Consider the following 23,606-nt stretch of genomic DNA (forward strand, 5'->3'; position numbering starts at 1 on the left):
GGATAAAACCAGACAAAAATATTCCTGCCATGCCCTCAGGGAGCTTACATTTTATTTGGGAGAGACTTACAATAAGGAATAAACTTGCTATGTAACTGAATTATGGAAGGTGATCATTTGCTACTTAGAAAATAAAGCAGGGAAGGTGGAATCAGGAATGTGGGAGGGAAGGAGAGTGTTGACAATTTCCAGTCAAGTGGTCAGGGTAGGCCAGTTCTTGGCAATACTGTCTTTCTAGTACATCAGGCTCAGAAACTTGGAATCATCTTTGACTCCTTTTTTCCTCATGCCACATTTATCAGGAAATCCATTTCTATCTGTCTTCAAAGTATTTCCACGATCTGACAGTTGTCACCACGTTCATCCTACCACTCTGGTCCATGCTTCACCTACTAGGAAGTTAAGAACTCTTACAGTGACTAAATTTGAATAATGGAAATTTTATGGAGCAAATTTTTTTAAATGTATATAGTGTGTTAGGGCTGCTAATGGGCTAAGCTGTACAGAGGACTAAATTAGAACGTTGAAACTGGTTTATAGGAACAACTCACAGGTAAACTACAGAATAACCCTATTTCTGATGCTGTTCTAATTTAAAAGATCAAATTTAATATGTACATTCGTTGTACAGTTGATTTTGTTTCCAAGAAAGAGGCAACATAAGCAGGCTAAATAAAATTTATGAAATACTATCGACAAACCTCAGAGCTTTAAGAGAGAGTTGTTGGGGGTTTTTTTCCCATAGAGAAAAAGAAAATCTAGTGTAGTCTATTTCCTGAAAAGTTTGAAAATGCTGATGAAACAGTCAATTTGGGTGATTCCTGCCAATCTCCTCCTTGAAAAATGATAATGGCTGAAGTGTTTTTAATGAAAGCTAAGTAAGAATAGATTTTTTTTCATGTGCTAATGCTAAGTTTTCCATTAAAAAACACCTTAAAAATTTGGAGAAAATAACTGGTACATCCAGACTTTCAAACATGTGATATACTTGCCTTTTGCTTTGCTAAAATATTTCTAAAAGGCAAAACTGTGACTGTTACACGAATATAAAATGAACAAACAGTAATGATTGTACTCAGTGTATAATTAATGAGCAAACTAGTTAGATGTTAAAACTAGTCTAAGGGGCATTTGAAAAGTAGGTGTTTTTAGGCAAAGTTAAAATAAGATTCAAGTATTAGATATAAAAGTAGTTAAAAAAAAAACAGTGGTTAATTTCCAACAGGGATTTAAACTATAACCATTGGATTATCTTAGTCACCAGACACACATTATTTATATCTTTACCAGACAAAATTCTACAAAGTAACGTGTGACTTCACTTGTAAACAGGATCTTTAATCAATGTAAACAGTAAATTGAACTAGGTACATTTCCCCCACATGATCCTTGGATGGCCTTTGCTCACACATGACGTTGGAAGGACCTATTCCCTCACCTTTTTGCCTTATATCTGAGTTTTGGATGCTTTTTATGACAGCTTTTAAAATTAGTCCACAAATGTAAAAATGTTTTTATGCTTTATTTTATCTTTTTCCTTTTTTGCATGTATTGAAAAACTATCCAAAACATTATTCCCTCCATCCCCAAAGGAAACCAAGGTATTATATAAATGAGTACTTATGTGTTTTTTTCTGAGGATGCAAACTTACTGTGTGGGAATGTTGCTTCAAGCTATAGGGGAATATTAAAAGGATACTTAAGAACCTTCCTTGGGAAAGTTAATTATGGATGTAGATATTTAATCACTCTGTGATATAAATATGCAATTTTAATATTGATTATATGTAAATTATTTTAAAAGAATATGTCAAGATTATATTGAGGGAAAAGAAAAACAGGTGGTCCAAGACTCTGGGACTGATTCATAAGGTGGTGCCAGATGTTCCTTTCCAGCCCATGAACAAACTGGTGCAAGTGAGTCAGACCAGGTGCAGGTTGATGAACGCACTGTGGATGTATTCCATTCACCCTGGAGATGGGGATTTCTTAGGTTACAGTTTGAATGATGCCAAAGGAAACAGTAGTAAAGGCATTGATTTTTCTGGAGCCTTAGGCAGTCATTCATTTGAATGATGGCAGCTTTAGGCTGTCATCCCCCAGCCAGTTTTATACAGCTGTCATTACATTACATCGCATTTCCCATCATAAAGCTGTATGCCCTCTACTTTTCAGAGAGAAGACCTAAGTGCCAGGCTGTCAGAGGTTAAAGAAAGAGCCAAGAGTGTGAGGAAACCTCACTTGCTATTTGTGGGAATGTAAATGGGTATAACCTTCTCTAAGGGCAGTTTGGCAATAGCTGTTAATATCTATCTAAGTACCAGTACTTGGAATGTCCTTTTAACTGAGTGAAAGAAACAGAAGTCTGATTGCAGAGATCTGAGGACTGAATGGCAACACTCATGTAATTTGGGAAGAAAACTGAATCTCCTAAATTGATATTATTACTTTTTCATGTACAGCTTTTATCATAAATTTACCTTAGTCTTTAAACTTAAGTTTTTCTAAACCTTTACTAAAAAACTGAATTTATGGCAATAAGGGATCTTGATACATTTGTATGACATGAAAGTTAACTAATTTTAGAAGTATGGCCATACTGCTATTTAATAGTAAAGGTTTTTCAATTTGAATGCCTAACACATCTGTGGTATGAAAGAGAGATACTGTTAAAATGTTTGTTTCTTAACAGTCAGAGCAGTATATACTGAACATTCTTCTTATAGACCAGTTATTCCAAGTATTTCAAAGATACCAGTGGCTAATTAAGATTCATCTATACACTAAAACTTTTTACATGTATGTTTTTTAGAGTTGGTTTTTCCCTTAAATAAATACCATATCAAAAATAAAGTTAATCTGAAAATGTATATCATGTTATTCATTTTTTATGATAATGATCCTCCGTAAGGTAGATAAGGTACAGTTAAATATAATCAAAATTGCCAAAGCCTGAGGCTTTTAAAGCCTAGAGACTGAAGTATCAGGTAAATGCATTATACTGAGCATCACAATTCCTAAGACAGTCAAGTATATATACATCATGTAATCTTTTACGATAAAATTGAAATATGACTTGTGTAACATTATTATTTTAAAAATTATTTTCAAGGAAAGAAAATTCCCCAGATTTATAGCAAAAGAGATGGAGAATATGTATATAGAAGAGTTGCGGTCTTCAGTGAATTTGCTAATGGCCAATTTGGAGAGTCTTCCAGTTTCGAAAGGTGGTCCAGAATTTAAATTACAAAAATTAAAACGTTCACAGAATTCTGCCTTTTTGGACATAGGAGATGAGAATGAGATTCAGCTGTCAAAGTCCGACGTGGTGCTGTCATTCACCTTAGAGGTAAGTGGCTTTATCCCGTGTTTGCTTCTGGCAGCGTAAATGAGGCTACAGGGTCATTTCCGCTGACCTTGGTGGTAACATTTTCAAATTTAAAGCAGTGTAATATATTTTGAAGAAGTTAAATTATTCTTCATGTGCTAGGCAATCAGAGTGTGAATGCAAATTAATGCAAATTGTCCTTTAAACATAACAGTGGTGTTAGGGTTAAATAATAAAATAATGCAAGTTTTGAGGCAAGTGTTCTTGGCGCCACCTAGGCTGGTGGAAATTTATTGGTAGAGTAACCACTGAAACACGCTTGAGTGGAAATAGGATTTAAACACATAACTGAATTCTCTGTAATTTGGAAACTCCTTTCAAGCTTTTGGTTATTCTTGTTTTTAATCTGCTTTAACTACGAGATCATCTTTGTAGAATCAAATCGCATAAACCAGCTGTAATGTACAGTATTGGGTACTATAGATGATGAGAAGTAAAGACTTCTTCCTTTCTAGGACTTGCCGTTTCATTACAGGTACAGTAAATATCATTAAAAAGAAACGAGAATAAATGTTGTGCATTTAAAATTGTGTTCCCCAAGACTTCAGAGTTTCATCCCTTTTATACAAATCACTGGAAACCAAAGACATTGATCACTGACCCCTACTACTGCTCCCTGTGGATATTTTTCATGATGGCATTTCCTCACTGCTAAACTCTGTATATGGGCTGATCCATGTATATGTATATGGGTTTATACCCAACACCCACACATATGCTCGCAATATCCAGCTTAAATTTTTAGCCTCTCAAAAATTAAAGCTTGTAACTCCTTTCTTGCATTGTTATGTACTCTCTCTGCTAGGTCCCAGTACTGCTGTTTGAGTTTGCTCGTTGACAAAGCAAAATATGTGGAGTCTTAGGAGGTACAGCTTTAGATTTTTTTGTTGATACCTCTTACACTTGGCTTGCTTCGTTTATGGCAGAAAAAGCAAATGTCTGCTTCTGTTCTTTCCTCCACTTATTCAACTCTAAGACAAATTCAAGCTTGAGGATAAGACAACTGCCTCTCTTTCTTCCCTTCCAGGCTAACATTTTCTTTGTAGGTTAATAGATTCAATTCAGTGTCAGGGTAGAAATAGGAGATTTTCTTCTGACTCCATACCCAGTTCAGGGATTAGCTAATAACTTTGCCAAGTGGCTTTGTTCCTGGGTTTCTTCTCAATCTCTTTAACCTCATAACCTCAGGATGTTTAATTTGAAACTACATAGTATCTCAGGTGTAGAATTTCCCAATTATTCCTGAGTCAGGTTTCCTGCCAACTAAAATGAAAAGTGCCAACTCTTTTTTTCTTAAGGTTTTGTACAAAACAAAATCAGTTATTTAATTACAGTCTAACTTTTTCTAACAAGAGTTTGGCATTTAAATTCATTAATAATAAAAAAATAATTTGGGAAGCAAATGATTTGTGTAATGTTTAAACTTACCATTATCTCTATAAGCATGAAGAACTGAAAACAGTTCAAAACACTTTCTCTTTTCTCTATTGTTTAAAAATCTTACACCATTGTTAAGTAATTAGCTTTTATGAATTCTCTTTCCCTTTTGAAAACAAAATTATGCTCATGAGTTAGTTTTTCTGTGAAACTATGAATTGTTATTCTGTGCTTCATTGCCAGTATGTTTAAACAGGGTTGTTCAGTTAGCAATAAAAGGGTGTTAGGAGGATGAAATGAGTTAAAACTTCATTTTGCCATGGTCTGAGAAGCTTCCATATTTTTACAATTGTTTTGACATCCTCTGTTACTAGGTCTATATAAGGCAGATATTTTCCTATCATGGCATAGTACAGATCTGTTCCATGTTGCCTACAGTATTTTAAAGAGGAGTTGTGTCTCACAACAAAATGAAGTCTCTTTCAGGGCAGACTACACACTGCTTGTCTATGGGACACCTGAGGGAACGGACCAGGTACCTCCTCCAGCCCCAAGGCCTCTGACCTCAGTCTAGCTAAACTGAATAATTATCTCTCGCCCATTATCCAGGCCTCGCTCATCAGACACCAGATTTCAGCCTAAGAAAACTCTGAAGGGCGAGCAGTTAAGCCATTTTAAGGGTTTCACATTTCATCCGTCAGACTTAGAGCTGGTCCAGCGGAGAAGGAGTTTTTCTAGGAACTGAAGTCTGAGTCAAATGAATAAAGTGCAGATTTGAAACACTGCTAAAATTTTATCATTTCTTTAAAATTTCTACCCACTCCTCCCTTCTTGCACCACACCACCTAACATATAAATCAGTTATTTATTATATTTATTATTCATTATCTGGCTTTCTTTACTAGAATGTAAGCTTTAGGAAGTTAAAGTCTTTTTTTTTCTCTTTTGTTTACTGAGGTATCCCAGGAGCCTAAAACAGTGCCAACAGCCTAAAACAGTAGACTCGATAATTGTTTATTGAATTAGGAACTTTGATGGTATCAAAACGCAGCAGTTAGTCTCACAAGATTACTCTTATGTCTCTTCATTTATGAAGCCTTCAGAGAGAATTATAAAGCAAGAGACAAGCTAACTCACAAAACACTAAGCCAAACAATGGTATGTTAAAATTTAATATTCAAGTAAGGTTAGGAAAACGTTCATCCATGAAGTTATGAGTCTGTTGTAAGGGGAATGGTGTCAGTGGCATGAATGTAGTTGATGTTCACACTGCGTGTTTTAGGCTGGCAGACCCTGTGACCTCCTCTGTGTTTGGAGGTATGTGTGTGGTCCCCCTATTCACCATACTGCTCAGCTGCCTTTTCCCACAACCCGCACAAGCCTGAGTGCCATGTAACTCTGTGGGCGGACAATGCATTATTCAGAAGCGTGTTATCTAGTTTCATATTTTGTACATGCCTCCCTTCTTTATGCTTCTAGAATAACTTTGTCTATTTTATCCTGATTACATCAGTTATCCAGAGATCTGGGAAGAAAAGACAGAACACAGATCAGTTTTATTTTCTGTAGTTTCATTATCAAGTTTTGCTGGCAATTAGTTGAAACAGTTACCTAAGATAACTTAGGTTAGTTGATGGTCCATGGAATTCTTAGCCGCCTTTATCATTAATGATTGAGACTAGTTGCGCTTTTCAAATTCTTTTTGGAAGTCAGATCTGTAGAACTGTGTTTTATTTACTTATATGTGTGGATTCATAACAGAAGTTACATCTTTTGAAAGTGGCAATTCTGCAGGATAGAACATTCCCGGCACAGATGGGAGCATTGTTTTGAGGGACAAAAAACTGTTTCACAACTCGTATGTTTTAGGAGGTCCTGTTTATAGAAGCTTGTAGTAGAGGTGACAGAAATAGTGTTAAGCAGATGCTTCCTTTCTTCTCTCTTGCACTTTGGCTATTAAACATTCTACAGAAAGAGATGCAGGACAAACAGTCATATTCCCATATAGGAACCAGTGCCGTCAAGATTTCTAGATTTATCTTGTGTACTCAATTCTGTTTCATGTTTAGTACTTCACCTAAACTTCCTTGAGTATTAGAGCAACTGTGAAAACTGTTACTATTATCTATTAATTCTCATAGTCTGTTGTCAGTTGTCTTCATTTTTATTCATATGTTGGTATGCATTTCAGTGTGACAAAATGACAAAAGCCTTGATTGAGGGAGGAAAATTGTTCTGAATTTGACCCGTATTTTTTGGTGATCAGTTTCCCATAAGTTTTTATGAAAAAATGCAACAAAAATAGTAGGCATTTAAAAGCTGTTGTACCAGAACTGAAAGGAAGAAAAGTTCTTTTAAGATGGTTTGTTCCTTTGAGACTTTTTGCCTTAACTTTCATATCAGAACTCTATGAAGAGTGTAATGATTTTCATAATGTATTAAAAGATCAATAAATGACACATATCTTTTTAGTGGATATTTTGGTAGCTACATGGCATGAATGATGCTATTAATCTTGTTTATACATATACAACAGGAGATCAATACATGTGCATGTATAAAAAGGTCATTGAATATATTTTATTAATTTTGAGAATTTAGGAAACTTCATGATGCAAGTTTTGATTTAAAAAAACTATTATAAATGATATTCAGTAGTAGTCATATTTTATGTGTACATCCAGTAAGAATGTTAGGTTACCATATTTTAAGATTGGCAGTCTTTTATACAGACATAAAAAGCAGACTTGAAAACTATGTTTCCCTTTCCCCCAGGAGTTACAAATATATAAGGTAATATCAGTCTTTCTACCCTTTTCCAGTAGACTGCATCAAATTGGTATATACCTTTAATGGATGGGGAAAATTGTTTTCCTTGTCAAGTTAATAGTAAGATATTCATTGCCAAGTTATATTTTCCATATTTTCATAAGGTAAACAGTGGCTCTGAAGAAAATTCTTTTATAAATGCTAGTAGTCATATAAAATAAGTGAATATAGAAATTTTCTGATGTCATGTATTGATATCAATGAATTGGTGTGATGGTGACAGTGTCTACCAGTCGCTTTATGTGGAATTCAACCTGTATCCTTTTAACACATTCACTGAATTTTCATTAATAATTCTGCTTTGCCTCATGCAGACCTGCCATAATTTTTTTTAAGGCTCTGAGTTTATATCTGACTTACTTCATTATGGCTCCTATTTAGAGACTTTAATCTTTCATAGCTGGCAGGAGATGCGTCTTCAGATACCAGACTTTCTCAAAATGTTATTTACCTTCCATAAATAAAGGTGGATTATAAAGAAGATAAAATACCATGATATTGCCAGATAATTTTATCAATTGGTCTTCCTAATTGTATGTAGTTCATACCGCTGTCTCTATTGCTAAGTGTTGTCAGCTTGACGAATCAGTGAAACGTTTTTCTTATCTTTAGATTGTCATAATGGAAGTGCAAGGTTTGAAGTCAGTCGCTCCCAATCGAATTGTTTACTGTACAATGGAAGTGGAAGGAGGAGAAAAACTGCAGACAGATCAGGCCGAAGCCTCAAGGCCACAGTAAGCCAGTTGAAAAAAAATGTGTTTTTCTTCCCTCTTGAAGACATGTGCTTTATCTCTTTGAAGAATCGTATGGTTTTACACTCTGAAACTGTTATTTGGCTAGCTTTGTCTCAACTGTGTGTTAGAATCAGTGTGTGCTTTTCTGGGTAATGAGGCTATAATTAGAGCTATGCAGAATCCCTGTGTAGCACGAACAGAAAATCCAACATGCAAATGTGAAGCTAATTATTGGGCAATTAAATGTAAGTCATTTGTAAGGAATGCATGTGTTGTTATCATGTGTTATTTAAAAGGCAGTGCTTGATCCTATTTCAGTTACTAGAAATGTAATCTGTAGCTTTTCCATTTCTGTGTATTATAGCTCTGCGGTGGTGCTGAGGTAGATATGTTAGACAATGTCTTGGGATACTTTAGTGAGTAGGCTTGAGTTAGAGAACCGGTTAATGACTACCGTGCAGTAACTGGAGGTGCTAAAACTGTTCTTTGCTGGCAGTTTTATGTTTCATATTCTGAGAGTGAGTTTAATTAAGTCTGGAAGATGTTCTTTTTAACGGATTCAAACTTGGGAAACATCACAGTCTCTGGTAGAAATAACCAGGTGGGCCAGGGGAATTTGAATGAAAATTGCCTGGCCTTCATTTGCACACTGCCTTTCGATAACATTTTTTCTTCCATTTAAACTTTATTTAGAATTTCTTACAGGCCTTAGGATTTTTGCCTTGTAACGGTGTCAATATGTGGATTCTTCATTCAGGAAACCTCCATCTCTGAGATTCTGGCTGAGCACTGGCTAGATAGAGATGAACGAGAAACTTTGATTTTCTTTAGGGCAGACAAAGTCTAAGGAGGTATACAGAGAATTAAGTGTAACGGGACAGATGTGCACAGAGTATTATGGGATTGAGAAGAAGCAAACTGAAACTTCTCACCCTGCCTTACAAAGCCCTACAGGTCTGCCCCTGACCAGCCTCTCATTACCTCTGGGACCTCACCTTGTCTCTCTGTTCCCCTGGTCAGTTACTATTCCGCCTCCCTGGACCTCATGAAGTTCCTATCAGCCTTCTCTCATCATTGCACTTGCTTTTCCCTCTGCCTGCAGTTGCTCTGCCTCTTACCTTTTTATAGCTGGATCCTGAGTATTGAGAAACTTAAACATCACTTGCTGAGAACAACCCCTTCCTTTAGACAACCCCATGCTAAACAGATACTTTCTGGCTCATCACTTTATAACTTTTAGATGAATGGGTTCCTCATCTGTGTATCTTGTACTGTTTCCCTTCCTCTGTCCTTCTGGATAGAGCTCTTGTCCTGTTGATCTTATATCTTAGCACCTAGTAGGTACTCAGTCAGAATTTACTAATTCACGGTGAAGTGAAAATAATGAGGATAAACAGCTCTTTCAGAGGTTAAAACCTCTCAAGAGGAGGCTTGAGAGGAGACAGAGAAACTGGGACCATTTCTAGCAAGGCACATGGAGTCAAGGGAGGGGTTTGGTGTCTGTTTTAAACATTAGCTGTTTTAGTATATTCACGGTGTTATGCAACCATCATCGATTTTAGAACATACCTGTCACCTCAGAGAGAAACTCTTTACCTTTTACGTATCAGCCTCAAATCACCTCAGCCCTAAGCAACTACTCATTGACTTTCTGTCTCTATGGATTTGCCTGTTTGGGACATTTCATATAAAAGGAATCATATATATCAATAGTATGTGCTCTTTTGTGACTGGCTTCTTTCACTTAGCGTATTTTCAAGGTTCATCCATCTTGTGGCATGTGTCAGGACTTCATTCCTTTTTATGACTGAATGATATTCCATTGTATGTATATACCACGTTTTGTTTATTCATCTAGGCTAATGAGACTTGGGTTGTTTCTACCTTTTGACTGCTGTGAATGATGCTGCAGTTAAGGCTGGTATACAAATACCCATCTGAGTACCTGTTTTCAGTTGTTTTGGGTATATAGCTAGGAGTGAAATTACTGAATGATACGGTCATTCTATGTTCAGCTTTTTGATAATCCATCAAAATGCTTTTTCACAATGCACCATTTTACTTTCCCACCAGCAATGTATGAGAGTTAAATTTCTTCATATTCTCATCAATGCTTGTTGTTTGACTTTTAAAAATATATATAAATATATAGCCATCCTAGTAAGAGTAAAGTGATATCTTGTGGTTTTGATTTGCTCTTCTCTAATGACTAATGATGTTGATCATCTTTTCATATGCTGTAGAAGCCATTCATATATCTTCTTTAGAGAAAGAAATGTCTATTCAAGTTTTTTGCCTATTTTTTATTTGAGTTGTTTGCCTTTTGGTTGTTAAGTTGAAAGAACTATTTATATATTCTAGATACTAGACCCTTATTGTATATATGATTTGCAAATGTTTTCTTCCATTCTGTGTATTATCTTTTCACTTTATTGATACTGTCTTTTGAAGCACAAAAGTTTTACAACTTTAAGTCCAGTTTACCTAGTTTTTGTTTGTTGCTGTGCTTTTGGTGTCATATCTAAGAATCCAGTGCCAAATCCAAGGTCGCAAAGATTTACCCCCGTGTTTTCTCCTAACACTGTCATAATTTCAGCTCTTACGTTTAGGTGATTGACCCATTTTAATTTTTGTACATGGTATGATGTAGGGTGCAACTTCCTTCTTTGTGTATGACAGTCCAGTTGTCCCAACACCATTTATTGAAGAAACTACTCCTTGTCCATTAAATGTTCCTGGTACTCTTTTGAAAATCATTTGACGATAGATACATGGGTTTATTTATGGACTGTCAATTTCATTTCATTGATACATCTATATGTCTATCCTTATGCTAGTACCACATTATCTTAACTACCATTGCTTTGTACTGAGTTTTAAGATCAGGTGTGTGAGTCTTCCAAATATGTTCTTTTTCAAGATTATTTTGGCTATTCTGGTTTTCCGTATGAATTTTAGGATCAATTTGCCTTATAACGGTGTCAATTTCTGCAAAAATTTTGTAAATATCACCAGCTTGGATTCTGATAGGAATTGTATTGAATCTGGGGTCAGTTTGGAGAGTATTGCCAACTTAACAATATTAGGTCTTCCTACCCAGGAACGTGGGGTATCTCTCCATGTATCTAAATCTTTAATTTCTTTCCACAATGTTTTGTAGTTCTCAAAGTATGTTTTTTACTTCTTTGGTTAAGTTTATTTCTAGTATTCTTTTTGATGCTATTATTAATGGAATTGTTCTTTTAAATTCACGTTTGGATCATTCATTGCCAGTGTATAGAAATACAGTTGATTTTTTGTATATTAATTCCACATGCTGCACCCTTGCTGAACTTGTTTATTCTAATAGTACTTTTTTTACTGGATTTCTTAGACTTCTTTCTACATAATATGTCATTTGCAAATAGTGATCGTTTTATTTCTTACTGTCCAATCTGAATGCTTTTTATTTCATTTTTTGCCTAATTGCCCTGACTAGCTCCTCCAGTACAATGTGAAATAGAAGTGGCAAGAAAAGACATCCTTGTATTCCTGATTTTAGAGGAAAAGTATAGGCTTTCATTGTTAAACATGATGTTAGCTGTGCCTTTTTCATAGATGCCCCTTATCAGTTTGAGGAAATTCCTCTCTATTCCTAGTTTGAGTGGGTTTTTTTTCATGAAAGGGTGTTGGATTTTGTCAAATGTTTTCTCTGCATCAATTGAGATGACCGTATGGTATTTGCCTTTTGTTCTATCAATATGGTACATTACATTATATGCTTTTTCGGGGAGGGGTGTTAAATCAACCTTGCATTCCTGGCATAATTGCCACTTGACCGTGATGTATATAATTATTTTTGTTACTGGATTACTTTCTCTAGTATTTCGTTGAGGATTTTTAAAATCTATATTCATAAGAGATTGGTCTGTAATATCCTTTTTTTGTTGGCATCTGTCTGATTTTTATATTGGCCTCATAAAATTCTTCTACTTTTTGGAAGGGTATGAAGAATTGGTATTAATTACTTTTTATGTGTTTGGTAGAATTACCAGTGGAACCATCTGGGGATGGATTTTTCTTTGTGGGTATTTTCTGGTTACTAATCCTAATTACATAGTGAACCATAATAACCCTGCTAGGTTGGGTTCTTGGTGAGAGCCCTCTTCCTGCCCTACAGATGGCTGCCTTCTTGCTGTGTCCTCACATGGTAAAGAGACAGATCTCATTTCTCTTCATCCCATAATAAGGACACCAATATTCTCATGGGTCTCCAGTCCCATGACCTCATCTGAGCCCACTTACCTCCCAAAGGCCCCGCCTCCAAATACCATCACATTGGGGATTAGGGCCTCAACATATTAATTTGGGGGGGGGGGTCACAAACACTACCCTACTCTAGTACTCCGTGAGTTCTCGAGGGAGTGCAAATGCCCTTAGAATCTCAATGCCATGATGTTTTTACAGAATCTTTTCTTAAAGTTTTACTGAGGTATAGTTTATATAGCATAAAATTCTTTTATTGAAATTTAGATGATTTTTAATAAATTTATACACTTGTGCACTATCATCACAATTCAGTTTCAAAACACATTATTTCACAAAGTTGCCTCATTCCCATTTGCAGTCTTACTCAGTTCCAGTAAAACACTCGTATGCCTTCTAGCTCTGTAATTTTTTTTCTGAACATTTCATATAAATGATATGCAAAATGTAGTCTTTTGTATCCGGCTTTTTTTTCATTTAGCATAATCTCTACAAAGTCTTTTACTTAATTGATACTTAAATATTTGGTCAATCAAATGAGTTAATTTTTATATAAATAGTTATTTTAACAATAATTTTTTCCAAAAATAGCAAAAGTTTTCACAGAATATGTCTCAGTTTATTTCTAATAAACTCAGAATGTATTCATAAAGAGATGCTATAATAGGGAACATATACATGGATAATTTAAATGAATTAAAATACTTATGAGTTAGAGAGAAAATATTACAGTTAAGCCTCCAATACACTTTTGATTACTCTTTTCACAAGGAAATTTGGCTAAAATATCTTACCTGTTTCTTCACGAAGATTGAGTTAACTTTTAAAAAGAATTAAAAGATTTGTGTTTATCATTGTATCCCAGGGGCAGATTTCCTTAAAAATGTATCTCCTGAATGCTGACCAACTGCAGCTTTTCAGCAGTGTGGTCACTTTTATCTTGAACTCATCTTGCACAACAGGAAAGAGATTCATCTCCTCCGTCATCATAGTGAATTATGCCTCGGACACGTTTTCTAAATCTTATTGCTTCAACAGTTTGTGCTTTATTGGAGATCAATTCATTCTTCTGTCTGATACTAATTAAAGTGCCTTATTTAGTCCATATTTCCAATAAATGTAATCAAGATTTCTAGCCATTGCCTATTTCATTCTTGTAATTCAGATTTCCTGCCGGCAATTAGGTGGAAAACAGCATGTGAGGTTGGTACATGACTTAGAATATGGAACCTGGGATCTAATAAAAGTGGTGTTTAGAGACAAGTTTGATTTGTGAAGAGTGGTAGTGAGGTCATCTATTAAAGTTTTGTTTTTAATTTTGATTTTTTAATATAGGGAAGGGAATGTAGACAAGTGGTATTTTCAGTGGAGAAAATTCTATTACTTATGAATTTGTAAGTCATCGTTTCATAGTCTCTCAGTCAACCAGGAAAAGTTTTGTTCTCTATGAATGAGGTACAGAAGCATTGTTGCTCCACTTTTATAGCTTTCTACCGTTTCCAGACGTTTCATTATTTCAGTTTTAGCCCATACCCTTAACAATACCAGCTGAAAGGAAGTGGAGTGGTAGTCAGAGAGACGACAGCTGAAGCTGAAAGGGGTAGGGAGTGATTTGTCATGGTCATGTAGTGGTCCCCAATCTCCTGATACGTAGTGATCTTAAAGCACTTTCCCTGCAGATGATGTGCATCCTTTGAGTGCCTAAAAGCATAAAAGCTAATAATACCCTATGGAGGGCCAAGATAGACCTTGCTTCTGGGGAAGTAGAAGGAAGGAAATTCGTTGTTAAAAACAAATCAGGAACTTGGGGGAGCAGGGAATGGGGAGTTGCTATTTGAGGAGCTTAAAGTTTCAGTCAGGCAAGATGACTAAATTCTAGAGAGCTGCTGTGCAACATCACACCTATAGTTAACAATGCTGCATCATACTCTTAAAAATTCTTGAAGAGGGTAGATCGCATGTTAAATGTTCTTGCCACACACACAAAAAGATCCTGGGAAGCAGCACTGTGTTTTGCTATACCCTCTATCTCGTTCATCCCATAATGCTGTCTTATTAAAGACCTTTGAAGGTTAATTGGTCTCTGTCCCCACCCCCCCTTCAAAGTAATAAAACAGAAAGGCAAGGAGCAGTAAGAAAAACTGATGAGTTGCATCATTAGAGAAATATATTTATGGTTTTTAGGATAGAACATTCTTCTACCTCATGAAAATGACGGGAAACACAGGCTTCAGTACCCGTTTCTGGAAACTTTAAATTCTGAACCATAATTGTAATAATCTGTCAAACTATTGAAAGAATATTGCAGCTATAAATGGAAAGCTTATCAGAATGACAAGCTACTAGGACAAGTGTTTAAGAGAGATTAAATACAGATTGCAAATAAACCAATAGAAAGGTAACCGTGCTTTTTAAAAACATAGTAGTTTTCATTTTAATTTACTAATGCCAGAATTAGTTTTGAAGTGTAATTCATTAGCCAGCTACTCTTGCTGATGAGAGAGAGAATACACTACATTTTTAAATGATCTATCAAAAAGTATGCCTGTTTTTAATGAATCAAAAGGAAAACACTCAAACAGCACACAAGTTTCATCTTTTATCATTTCCATCGTTAAAAATATGAGATTCCTTCCTCTTACATAAATTCACCAGAAATAAGATTTCTCTAAAACTCATACTACTGGTGCAGAAGAAAATGAGGCCTAAAGAGACAAACACTGGCCAAATACAGAAACTACATTCATTGAGAGTTTGTTTGCAAGTAAAGGAAGCTAATGTGTGGATCCTCATAATTCGTGGCATCTGAATTAGAGGGGAAAATATGATCGATTAAGATTCCAGATGCTTGCTGAAGAGCACTAATGGAAAACAGCAGTGAGAGAGCTTGGGAGAAAGTGTATATAACTATGATTATCAACATCTCGAGAATGGATTTACAGCTTGTAAATAACTTCCCCTTACAATCCGTGACTTTTTTCCAGAGCAGTGTTTTAGAGTTGCTTTCATCATTATTTTATTTGATCTGTGTAGCCAATTTACTGCACGGGATAAATTTGGCCAAGTGTAAGTAGCAAAAGACTTAACTTATCTTCTGGTATTGCTCTCAGACGTGCTCCAGGATCACCCTCCCCTGCCCTTGGGAGAGATCTTGGCAGAAACCATAGCTTTGCTGCCCATTTTCAGGTATTAAATAACATGTTCAGGTATTAAAATTTCAGACCACTTTAAGTCAGAACCTACCCATTTCAAAAGGGTAGGGTTTTCCTTTCCTTCCTCCCAGCTTTCCCAGAAACCTGCCCAGGGAAAAGGGTACTGCTGTCTGTTCCTCACACGCGTCTTGTTTTGCCTGCTCGTATGCTCTTTCTATCACTTTTGGGTAGGGTGGAGGTGGGGATGAGGGGAAGAGGTGAAGGGGCAAAATGTCTTTGTATGTAGGCCTCTCTTGGTTAGCAAATGCCTTCTGTCATGGGGAATGTACACCTTTAACTTTTCTCTGGTGCACTTCCTTGGAGACACACCTCGTGCTGCCCGGAACTTCTGACATCACACCCTTCCGTCCTAGAACGATGCATCCTGTAGCTGCCTTCCTTCTGCTTCCCCTGAGCTACTGCTTTAATAATATCACCCACATATCCTCTTCCTGCTTGAATTTAACTTTCTTAGCAGATGGCTCAAGTAAATTGGAAGCTCCTTAAAGACAAAGGCTCTATATTATACCTCCTGGTTCCTGTCTAGCACCAGCCACAAGTAATATGGCTCACTGGTGGTCTATAATTAAAATTCTTTTCTCTACTATTTAGAGTATTAAAAAATACAGTCTCTCAGTAGGTGTCAGGCTGTGACACTTGAGCCAGTACCTACCCTGACTAACAGGATGTTTAGTTCTCATTCTCACACCCCAAGCTCCCATTTTTCTAGAAATTCCTTGGAAAGCATATTCACTTTAAAGGGCCATTTCTTCTGCTTCTGTGTGGTGACTTGAGGCTGGGATTCAGGATCTCTTCCAGATCCTCGCTATGCCGACTGCCCTGAGATGGGGGACCACCTGCGTAAACAAGACGACTTGCCAAGGGCTAGACAGGCACAAGTTCAGTTTTAATAGAATTGATATATGATTCCTCCAGTTCATAAGTACTCTCCCCTAAAGCCCGTCTTTCTAGGAAAGAACCTGCTAAATGCAAGTTCTCTCTCAAGCCACTTTCAGTCTCCCTTCCTTGACTTTACAAAAAAAGGTACACCTCTAACCCAGCTTGAGTCTTAACCACGCTGTGTTCATTCTGGAGTGGAAAAAACCTCCACATCACCTTTCAAAAGGAAAAATTTTAATGTTCCTGTTAGTTTTGAGAAAGCAATTTACCAATGATGTAATAAATCCTCCTGTAAATTAGATGGCTTCTATTTCTCTGCTTTCAACAAAGTTGGTGAAGGATTTATTCAAGTTTTCAACTGCTGAATGATGGAAAAATAGATTTTGCTTATCAATCACTGTATTATTTTGGGACAATCAAATAGGAAGGAAACAAATTGATAGACATTGCTATAATAATGTCCCATCTACTTATTTTCTTAGAGCTTAACAACAGAAAGAATGAAATTCTGGGTTAAAATTGATGCTGAACTCTCTCAATGTTATCAATAGAATTAAGCTATGGTCACCCGTGGATATGTGTAGGCTTAAGCCTTTTTTAACTGAAAGTTTGTACCCTTTGATCAATATCTTTCCTTTTCCTCCACCCCCAAGGCTCTGGTAACCACCATTCTACTCTGTTATTATGAGTTTGACTTTTTTATTTTAGATTCCACATATAAGTGAGATCATGCAATATTTGTCTTTCTGTGTCTGGCTTATTTCACTTAATGTAATGTCTTCTAAGTACTTCCATGCTGTTGCAAATGACAGGACTTCCTTCTTTTGTAAGGCTGTGTAATATTATATTGTATGCATATACATTTCCTTTCTACAGATGGATATTTAATTTGTTTCCCTATGCTGACTACTGCGAATAATACTGCAATGAACATAGGAGTACAGATGTCTCTTCCAGATGAGGATTTTATGTCCCTGAGTGTATACCCAGAACGGGGATTGCTGGATGGTTTGGTAGATCTACTTTTAATGTTTTGACAAACCTGAGTACTGTTCTCCATGGCAACTGCACCATTTTATATTCCTACCAACAGTGTTACCAGGGTTCCAATTTTTCCAAATCCTTACCAGCACTTGTTATCTTTTATTATTTAGATAATAGCCATCCTTACGTGTGTGATGTGACATCTCATTGTGGTTTTGATTTACATTTCCCTGATAATTACTGATGTTGAGTATCTTTTCATATATCTGTTGGCCATTTGTATATCTTCTTTGGAGAAATCTCTATGTCCTTTGCCTATTTTCTAATTGGGTTTTTTGTTTGTTTGTTTGTTTGCTATTGAGTTGTATGAGTTCCTTATATATTTTGGATGTAAACTCATTATCAGAGATACAGCTTGCAAATATTTTCTCCCATTGCATAGGTTGCCTTTTCACTCTGTTGATTGTTTCCTTTGCTGTGCGGACACTTTCTAATTTGATGTAGTCCTGCTTGGATATTTTTGCTTTTGTAGCTTGTGCTTTTAGTGTCATATCCAAGAAATCATTGCCTACACAAATGTCAAGGAGATTTTCCACTATATTTTCTTTTAGGAGTTTTATGGTTTTATGTCTTATGTTTAAGTCTTTAATCCATTTTAGTTGATTTTTGTGTGTGGTGTTTAAGATACACCATCTGCATATGGATATCCAGTTTTCCCAGCACCATTTATTGACGAGATCATGTCATGTGCCAACAGACAATTTTACTTTTTCCTTTGGGTTTGGATGCTTTTTATTCTTCTTGCCTAGTTGTTTTGGCCAGGACTTCCATTATTATGTTGGATAAAAGTGGTAAGTTTGGCACCCTTGTCTAATTCCTGAACTTAGAGGAAATCTTTCAGTTTTTTGCTGCTGAGTATGATACCTGTGGGCTTGTCATATACGACTATTATAATGTTGAGGTATATTCCAGAAGGAAATATATGTATTCCCTCCCTCTCTCTTTCTTACTCTCAACCCCCCATGTTGAGCCTTACGATCAGATTTTAAAAATATATAAAAAACATGGTCAGGCATTAAAATATAGTAGGCTAAAATTCTAAATTTGTGAGGGGTAAGTAGAATCAAAGTATAAGTTCAGGGCAAAAAATAGTGTCAAATTTCTGTTAAAGAGGAGTTGTACAGGTGTTTTTTTTTTTTAAATGGTTGATGGTGGAATCATTTTGCTATGATAAATTCCCTTGGATCCACTTAAGAATGATATCACTGTTTCAAATTAAATGTCAATGTTTCCAGCACACCAGAAATTATACCCTTTGCAACTCTTTAAATTTATATTTAAAATTTCTAGATGTCAATTTAAAAAATGTGTGAAGAGGGTACATAATTTTTCAAAATTATTTTAGGAAGTTTATGAGAAAAAGGTTGAAGGCCGCTTTTCTAGGACATGTAGTGTTTTGGTGCCAGACCAAGTCCTGTGGTCAAAAGACTTTACTGTTGCTGTGTTTCAGATGCAGACTGCTTAGCCCAGACAGTCAGAAGAAATGCCTTTATTCTTAGCTGCTCCTGTCCTTAAACCTAGAGTACCGACCAGCAGCCAAAGAGATATCTTTGGGGCTCACCCCCACTAGTGCACATCTTCACCCAGACCAGGTCAGCACCTGGTGGGGGGCAACGAAGGACCTATGTTCTCTTGAGACACGTGCACAGTAATCACTACTTAGAGCATTGCTGTGAAGAGAGAGTGGGAGTCGTACATGTAAAGGATTTTCCAGGATCCTCAGAACAGTCAAGGAATGAGAAGAATGATAATATTAATAAGTAGGAAAGACATTTTATGAAATCTGTATAGCATTTGGTGTGAGTTGGTAAAATAAGTTCATATTTTCAGAATATAAGCAGAATTTATAATATTTAAAAATAGAAAGAAATACATTAGAAATGAAATAAGTTGGAAAGGAAGTAAGATATTTTAAAATTCAGATTTCAAGATTTTAAAACGTTAATTTCAGGGTGATGATAGTGGATATGTAACATGGCTCGAAGCCAAAGAATGAGACAAATCAGAGGGTAAATCTCAACTTCACCCCAGATTACCCATGTTGTCATGTGTGTGTTTCCTCATTGGTAAAATGGGGACAGTAGTGCCTATATCAAGGATTATATTGTGAATTAATTGACATAATGTATGCAGGAACACTCGACCATGTTCTTCTGCTTTTACCTCTCCCCATATACTCGCTAATTTTTGTTTTAGCCTTTGCTTTGTGTGCTGTGCTTGTTTTCAATTTTTTTAATCTTGTGTTCATTTTCTACTTTCTTTAAACCTTTTCTCGTAGCACCCTGCTTTAAAGTTGAGAATTTTCAGGAGGGGGCTCATAGTTGAAGAAAGATTCAATGCTGCTGACAACATGAAAGGACATTTTATGGAGCGAAATTTGCTTTTGTCTCCTGAGTCCCGTCTGAGATTTTTGGCTTGGGTGTTTTCGTTGTCATGCAATATTTATTTGGTAAGAACCCCATGACCATTTTTTTTAAGATTTGAGAGTTAGTTTCAATCAAAAGGAGGTCGTTTTCAACATGAATAATGCTCCAGTGTCAGTTTGAAGGGACAGCATTCTTCGGTTGTCATCTATTTACTATCAACATTGGTTTTGTTTCTCAGTTGATGTCATTGAAGATTTATATCTGCTCTGGTAAAATGCAGCTGTCAAAGGATCACTAGCTCTGAGCAGCAGAGTGTTTTGCCATTGTTGACAGTAACTGTGCAGCCGCGTCTCCCATGTTGGCACCGTGTTAATACATTATGTGCAGGGCGCTCAACCGTGACCCGTACTAGAGCTGTGGAATAGAAACGCAGCTGGGGACTCCCATTACAACTGACGTGTGCATCAGTAAAAGAAAGGATAATCCTAAATTCAGTGCAACTTATATAACTGGGATTGTTTCAGATATAGGGAAATCTAGAACAGTTGGTAAAAATATCCTGCAACCCTTTGCAGGCCCTCCCTGGAATGAAGGGAATACAGAAGGTAGTTTCTGCAAATCAGAGTATTCAAATGGCCTTGGTGACTGGGAGATGCTCGCAGAGTCAGGGTCAAAAATGCGGTATGGTCATGCCTCTGTATGTGAGAGCAGGGTGCTTCCCCTTGCCTTTCTCTGCCCAAGAAATGTGAATAATGTTCTAAGACCAGTTCAACTTGGTGCAGGTTTTGCACCCAGGTTGATCTCAGCACACTCTCTTTTTACGAGCACTTTTTACTTAAACATAGTATAATATAATACATAAACATAGTATAAATATATAAAGATAATACCACATATAGTAATGTATTTTATTTTTTACGTTCATCGTAATGGCTGGTTATATATTCCTTCATAGGAAAACTCATTTTGGGGTAATATCCATAATATGTATGTTTATGTACGTATACATTATTATATAGAGTTTTTTTAAGTTAGGTAACTGTATGAAATATAATTGCAGTAGTTGTAATGAGATCAATCAAGACTGACATTCTTTGCAAGTAAAAATTATTTTTTATTATAAGAATACACACAAAAAAAATGAGATCTCTCCCCTTAATAAATTTTTGAGGGCCCAATACAGTACTGTTGACTATAGGCAAAATGTCATACAGCTGATCTGTAGAATTTATACTGAACTGAAAATGTATACCTGTTGAACAGCAACTCCTTTTTCCCTTCCCTCCAGTCCCTGGCAACTACCATTCTACTCCCCGTTTCTATGTATTTGACCATGTTAGATAACTCATATAAGTGGAATCATGCACTATTTGTCCTTCTGTGACTTAGCTAATTTTACTTATAATGCCTTCAAGGTTCATCCATATTGCCACATATGGCAGGATTTCATTCTTTTTTAAGGTGGAATAATATTCCATTGTACATACATAAAACATCTTTATCCATTCATCCATTGATATACATTTAGGTTGTTCCATATCTTAACTATTGTGAATAATGCTGCAGTGAACATGGGAGTATATCTCTTTGAAATCCTGATTTCAGTTCTTTCATATATATACACACACACACACACACACACACACACACACACACACACACACACACACACACACAGAAGTGGGATTGTGTTGGGTCATATAGTAATTCTGTTTTTAATTTTTTGAGGAACCTCCATACTGTTTTCCATAGCAACTGCACCATTTTTTATTCCCACCAGCAGTGTTCCAAGGGCTCCAATTTCTCCACATCCTCGCCAGCACTTGTTATCTTTTGTTTTTTTTTAGATGATAGCCATCCTAACAGGTGTGAGGTGATGTCTCATTGTGGTTTTGATTTGTATTTCCCTGATGATTACTGATGTTGAGCAAATTTTTATATACCTGTTGGCCACTTGTATACATTCCTTCAAGAAATGGCTGTTTATGTCCTTTGCCCATTTTATAATCAAGTTACTTCATTTCTTTCCTACTGAGTTGTATGAGTTCCTTATGTGTTTTGGGTATTAATGCATTATCGGATATACTGTCTGCAAATATTTTCTTCCATTCCATAGGTTGCCTTTTCACTCTGTTGATTGTTTCCTTTGCTTTATAGGAGCTTTTTCAGTTTGATGTAGTCCTAATTGGCTCTTTTTGCTTTGTTGCTTATACTTTTAGTCTCATATCCAATAAATCATTACCTAGACTAATGTCGTGAAACTTCTTCCTATGTTTTCTTCTAGGAGCTGTTTAAATTCAGACCTTACATTTAAGTCCTTAATCCATTTTCACTTGATTTTTGTGTGTAGTGTAAGGTAAGGGTCCAGTTTTATTCTTTTGCATGTGATCCAGTTTCCCCAGCACTATTTGTTGAAGAGACTACCTTTTCTGCATTACGTATTCTTGACCCCCTTGTGGAAGATCAGTTGATCATACAATATATGTATGGGTTTATTTTTGTTCTTGCCATTCTGTTCCAGTGGTCTATATTTCTGTTTTTATGCCACTACCGTACTGTTTTAATTACTGTAGCTTTGTTATGTGTTTTGAAATCAAGATGTGATGCCTTCAGCTTTTTTCTTCTTTCTCAAGATTGCTTTGGCTATTCAAGGTCTTTTGTGGTTCCATTTGAATTTTAGGATTTTTTTCTATTTCTGTTCAGAAAAACGCCACTGGAATTTTGATAGGGATTGCATTGAATTTGTAGATTGCTTTGGGTAGTATGAACATTTTAACAATATTGATTCCTCCAACCCATGACCATGGGATATCTTCCCATTTATTTGTGCTGTCTTTAAATTCTTTCATCAGTTTTATATCATTATCATTCTGTAAGTCTTTCACATCCTTGGTTAAGTTTATTCCTAAATATTTTGTTCTTCTTGACACTATTGTGAATGGGATTGTTTTCTTAATTTCTTCTGTGGGTAGTTGTTAGTGTACAGAAATGCAATTGGTTTTTGTGTATGTTGATAATGTATTCTGCAGATTTATTGAATTTATTAGTTATAACAGTTTTTTGTGTACTCTTTAGTGTTTTCTACATATAAGATAATGTCACCTGGATCATTTTACTTCTTCCCTTCCAATTTGTATGCTTTAAAAATTTTTTTTTTCCTAATTGCTCTGGCTAGAATTTTCATTACTATGTTGTATAAAAGTGGTAAGAGTGGACAGCCTTGCCTTGTTTCTGATCTTAAAGGAAAAGTTTTCTATTTTTCACCATTGAGTATGGTATTAGCTGTCTGCTTGTCATATATGGTCTTTATTATATTGAGTAAATTCCTTTTGTACTTAGTCAATCTTTTATCATAAAAGGATGTTGAATTTTGTCAAACGTTTTTTCTTCCTCTGTTGCAATGATTATGTGATTTTTATCCTTCGTTCTATTAATATGCTGTGTCACATTGATTTGTATATGTCAAACCATTATTGCATCCTAGGAATAAATCACACTTGGTCATGGTGCATGATCCTTCTAACATCCTGTT

At 35.9% G+C, this 23,606-nt stretch overlaps 1 protein-coding gene across 24 annotated transcripts in view; it reads left to right on the top strand.

The window, feature by feature from the left end:
* CADPS2 (calcium dependent secretion activator 2) overlaps positions 1 to 23,606 on the top strand; it is a 539,668-nt gene that overhangs the window by 218,909 nt on the left and 297,153 nt on the right. For all 24 annotated transcript variants that reach the window (XM_036862873.1, XM_036862885.1, XM_036862874.1 and 21 more), the window contains exons 5-6: positions 3,113 to 3,349; positions 8,207 to 8,328. In XM_036862873.1, coding sequence (XP_036718768.1) covers positions 3,113 to 3,349; positions 8,207 to 8,328 — 359 coding nt within the window. The remainder of the gene's footprint in view (positions 1 to 3,112; positions 3,350 to 8,206; positions 8,329 to 23,606) is intronic.

Source organism: Balaenoptera musculus, chromosome 9 (assembly GCF_009873245.2).
Source record: "Balaenoptera musculus isolate JJ_BM4_2016_0621 chromosome 9, mBalMus1.pri.v3, whole genome shotgun sequence".
Lineage (NCBI taxonomy): Eukaryota > Metazoa > Chordata > Mammalia > Artiodactyla > Balaenopteridae > Balaenoptera > Balaenoptera musculus.